Raw genomic sequence first — 5,379 nt, forward strand, 5'->3', positions numbered from 1 at the left:
AATCAGAATAACTCGTATGCTTGGAAAAAAACGATCACTTATATTACACTCTTTAATGCAATAAAACTTGGTTTCTTACTAAAAGTCCAATGCTATATGTTCATTGAAACCAAATAAATTGTTTACATCGGTTTTCTTTTAAATGTGAGTTATATCTCAAAGAATATATGTGTAATTCCATAGCTAAAATTGTGAACCAAAATACCAAATATTTATGATAAATATTATTGTAAATTCACTAAAACGTTAGACACCACATATTACTTGTTCATTTAATTTCGCAACAATATCAAACCTACATGGCCCACTTGCTGCCTCCAATCACAATCATCTCGTTTGCAGCTAACTTTCACCACAAGTTTTCAAGACCTCATACTATATGTTGGCTAATACGTTCATTGGCAAATGCAAGGTACTTGGTGATCACAACCCTTTATATAACACCTTCTCCTACAACACACTTTGCTCGATCTATACAAATACAACAAAACATGTCTCATTCTCCTGATGTTCAAAATCAAGAACCTTTGATCGATGAAACATCGAACGGTCAAAAAGAATACTCGAGCTTTCCGTCACAAACACCAAGCTCGAGTACTGATTTCATCCAGAAGATGGGAAAAGATGAAGTTGATGACATTGAAGATGATGAGAGTGAGTTCAAGATGGGAAGGTTGATTAGGCAAGCATCTCTCAACTCTTCACATATGTCTACTCCTCAACAAACCACTAAGGTAATATATAAGTACATATATATATATATATATATATATATATATATATATCATCTTGAAATATTTCCTATCTTTCTTGTAGTGTTATTCAAGTCAGTCTGATAAGTATATATTAGATTGGTGTGCATATATATACTCTACAAAAGTAGGATGTAATGTTGGAATCTTGTTCAAAATAATTCTTTCTAGAAACATAATAAAATAGAGATAATACAAGAAGATAATGTTACCAAATTCCCAACGATAAATAAAAACTTATATCACGTACAAACTCTATAATATATCATCAATTTATATCTAGAGATATATCGCTAATACGATCACTCAAGCTAAAGTTAAAATTTAAAGAAATTTGTTGCTTTGTTTTTAAAATTCTACAGTTGATGCGTAATATATATTCTGATGCTGTGTTAATTATAATATATGAAAAGATAATTAATACAAGAAGATAAATGCTAACAAACACGTACTCCATAGATGTTATAATCTTTATATGATAAACTCTTTTATAAATAAACTCCATAATATACGATCTTGATTAAAATTATTTCTTATGCAGATTATGAGAGGAAGCTCGTGTTTACCGCGATACTTGACGGAAGAAGCTGAAACAAATCAAGAAAATATTATGAACATGAGGAAAGTGGAAAGCATGAGCAAGAGGAACAGAAACAAAAGCTCCATGAAGATAGGAAAGAACATTAATGATGGCTCACCAACAATTCCAGGAGGATGGGCTGACAAGGGTTCATCAGAAGACATGAAGGCACAAATCAAGTTCTGGGCTAGAACAGTGGCTTTCAATCTTCATCAAGAGTGTTAATTAAAAATCAAAAGGCAGATAATAAACCAACATTAGGGCTGTCAAAACAAGTCTTATCGTGTTAAACAGGTTAGAGGCGATGCGCTTAACACATGTATCAAACATGAATACTACTTGTATAACTATTTTATATCTCATGTTTATAATATAATATAGTTTTAAGGTTAGTGTATCAATAAGGAGAAATGATGGAGTCTAGCCTACCAATTTTAATTATTTAAAAAAAAACACATAGTGTACATTTTTCATTTACATGGTTTAATCGTGTTTTAAATATGTGCCCAATCACGAGCGGGCAACATGTTAATAACCATAAGGTGCGCGCTAGTTTGTATGATCCAGTTAATGCATAAATACGACACTAACTAAATCTTTTTGTCGTGAATTTTCGAATTTAAACTTTTAATAAACTAGTCTGAAGAATATTAGTGGTAATTAGTTTGTTTGAACTACGTCTGTTCTTTTTTTTATTGTTGTAAAATTATACCTTTTCGGTTTCTTTATAAACATAGTTTTAAATGGTAACAAACATAACAAATGGTGGGAGAATTAAAATATGAGGCATTTACATATATCCCCTCCGTAACTTCTCTTATTACATATTTCCTCAATGTTAAAAGTTTAATTACATATTTCCCCTCCCTAAACCACATAATTTATATATCTCTCCATTTCATTAAAATTAGCTAACTAAATGATAATTTTACCCTTAATAAACTAATTTATATAAATCTGAGTGAAATCAAAATAAAAAAACAATTGAAAATCAAAAAAAAAAAAAAAGTTGCAGCACATTTTATGAATGGATAAGGGTGTAAAATAAGATTGAGTATATACAAACATATATATAGACATAAATATCCAAATTATGCATATTATATATTATAAAATTAGTTTTGGGCTCACTCTATATATAAAGCCATAAAAGGAACGAGTATGACTGAACTTACTGAAAGCCTGAAAGGAACGATCGTTGCTGTGTTCGTCGGAGGAAGCGACAAATGCCGAAAGAAGCCCGAACGCGGGAGGAAGCGCGAACGCTGGAGGAAGCCGCCTGTTAGCCGGAGGTAGTGTGACGTTGTGAATGATGGAACCGGAACCGGCTATTGTTGACGGCGTGAATGATGGAACCGGCGTTTGAGTTTTTTTTACTTGTGTACTGTTAGTTTTAAAAGGATAGGTATTTTAAACTGTAAAGGGTAATATGGTAATTGTATACTAAAAGAGGAAATATGTAATTAAAAATTTAAGATTGGAAAAATATGTAATAAGCTAAGTTAGAAAGGAAATATATGTAAAAATCTCTTAAAATATACTTGCAACATGGGCCATGCCACAATAAAATTAACGAAATGTCGAAATACCATTCTACCTTTTGGCCGTACTCTACGTAATACTATATACTTGAATGGCGAGTCTCACTCATTTTAATCATCTTTTTATTATTTAAAACCTATATATTACTTAACATCGAACGTATTACGATTTACGAAGTATATTGTGGTTTATTGGTTTTGGCTTTATGTTTTGGTTGTGGTATTATTAATGCCGCTACTTGTACCAATTTGGAGATCGGTATCCAGGCCGATTTCAGCTTATTTGTAACTCGTATCGGTAAGATCGTTAGAGATTTTTTTTTTTTTTGGGGTGGGGAGCAAAGTGGTATAATCGGGTACAACTACAAATACATATCACCGACCACATCTCTAATGGCTAGTCTCTTGGTGTTAATCTCTCACAAGCCTGGGGTTATGAAAGAATATTTATTTGAGGATCGAGCCACCAGTTTTAACAACAAAATATATTAGGTTAAGTTGCATGAGTAAAGGTATTGCCTCCGAAAGAATTTGGAGGCCTTAGGATCAATTAGATTGAGCAACTATCTTAGCTGCCAAATGGTGGTGAAGATTCATGAAAGTTTGTCATTTATTAACTTGATTCCCGTATATTGGTGCTGAAAGTAATTTATTGACTAATCAACCATTAAAATATATTAAATAATATATGATATACTAGTTTGATCCTCTCGTGCTACGAGAGTTTATTTAAGTTTTTGTTTTTAATCGTTATGCTATTTTATGATGATTTAATTATTTTTTAACATACTTTGGTTTAATTTAATACATATATATATATATATATTAGTTTATTATTATATTTTTTTGCGTTTGGGTATTTTCAATTGAAATTTGTAGGTTTTTTAGATTTTTAATGAACAAAAATACACGAACACGAACATCTTGATTTTTTTAAATGAACAAACATGAACACAAATATTTGTCTAATGAAAAGGGGACGTTGATGTAGTTGACGATGACGGGTAGTATCGGAAGTTAATCGAGATGATAGACCAGCAATAGAGAACATGTAAAGAGATAAACTAAATTAGGGTTTGAGGATGAAAGTATTTACAGATAAATAAGATTTTATAAGCCATTTGAGAGCTATTAGGGTTTGGTAAGACCCGTGTGGAAATTATTTTTTGATGATTAAGGAGTTATTTCACAAATAAATGAGATGTTATAACCCGTTTAAGGGTTATCCGGGTTTGGTAAGACCCATGACCAGCGAAAATTATGGTTTGATTATGAAAGAGTTTAATAAAAAAATGAGATGTTATAACTCATTTAAAGACTATCTGGGTTTGGTAAGACCCATACCCGCGATTTTGGGTCAAATGTATAAGAAGCCTCTATTTAGAAATCAATCAATCTGATGACTCTAGAAAATATGAGAAACAACCTGAGAGTGACACGTAGAATTTCATGTTAGACCATCATATAGATAGTTAGATCTAACCCATACGACCTTTTGAAGTCAAGCAGTGTTTAGCATTTTGGTTATATAATATTGATTGATGACCCACTAGACAGATAATACATTCTTTTTTTTACAAGATATCAACTTAATTCTCCAACCTAGGATATAAATTTTAAAGATTTTTTTTTTTCTAAAATAAAATTCAACATCGGTTTTATGACAATTTCAACCTAGGATACATTCTTTCTCCCTCTTGAATTATGCTTGTTAGTTGTTACCACCCTTCTAGATCCATAAACTTTCATCCAGGTCCCTCAACTTCCAACATGATCATTGTAAACCTGAAAATCACTAATCATATACTAAGGACATATTCATAACTAAAATAACCATTTGCATTGTCATAACCATAATTTCAACAAACATGTCGAACCGACATAAACCTTAATATTTCACAAATATCAAACATATAACAGTTCTCAAAAACTATGCATGTCACACGAACTCAAAATCCATTTACTTATTGCTTCTCTATAACCAAATTAAATGTCTATAAACAATCTGTTTGAGGTTTAAGCCTTGAATATAGAGCTAGTCAGCGAGATACCCATTTTTATTTAACTCAAAGTTTGGATATGAATAACGTGAGAGTTTAGTTACTGCATAACTTGGCCATTTACTTAAAGTTGCATACGTTACCTTTAAACTTTCACTTTTTACAATAATGTCGTCTGTGGCGAAGCTTGGACGAAAACGAAAAGGATGTAAAAATTTTCGGACGAAAACTAGTAAACTTACTACATACAAAAATTTTCGGATAAAACGGATAAATTGATGCAACATGAAAGACTATAAAATAAGCTCTTTCGTACAATTCAATCAAGTTACATATATACATGGTTTACAATAATATATATGAACATTATCCACTAAAATTGTTAGGAAATTCAATACAGCATGAAGGATGGGTTAAACAAGAAAAAGGGAAACATAAGCATTGACATAAGAAACATAGAAGATAAAGATGGGTTAGAAATAACAAAAGATAAAAGTTCCATATCT

General features: G+C 31.2%; 1 protein-coding gene across 1 annotated transcript; it reads left to right on the forward strand.

The window, feature by feature from the left end:
* Positions 1-482: 482 nt before the first annotated feature.
* Positions 483-1,709, forward strand: LOC143603863 (uncharacterized). The gene is made up of 2 exons (XM_077080535.1): positions 483-734; positions 1,294-1,709. Exons 1-2 carry the CDS (start codon positions 492-494, stop codon positions 1,555-1,557), a joined length of 507 nt encoding a protein of 168 aa, XP_076936650.1. The 5' UTR covers positions 483-491; the 3' UTR covers positions 1,558-1,709.
* The last annotated feature ends 3,670 nt before the right edge of the window (positions 1,710-5,379 follow it).

Source organism: Bidens hawaiensis, unplaced genomic scaffold (genome assembly GCF_021521415.1).
Source record: "Bidens hawaiensis isolate Kalapana, Puna unplaced genomic scaffold, B.hawaiensis_p1.1 tig00063229_1, whole genome shotgun sequence".
Taxonomy (NCBI): domain Eukaryota; kingdom Viridiplantae; phylum Streptophyta; class Magnoliopsida; order Asterales; family Asteraceae; genus Bidens; species Bidens hawaiensis.

What these genes read in the sequence shown, in the direction of transcription:
- LOC143603863 (XM_077080535.1), top strand. Translation starts at nt 492, where the DNA reads ATGTCTCATTCTCCTGATGTTCAAAATCAAGAACCTTTGATCGATGAA. An exon ending in CTCCTCAACAAACCACTAAG is followed by an intron (nt 735 to 1,293) that starts GTAATATATAAG and finishes TTTCTTATGCAG; the next exon opens with ATTATGAGAGGAAGCTCGTG.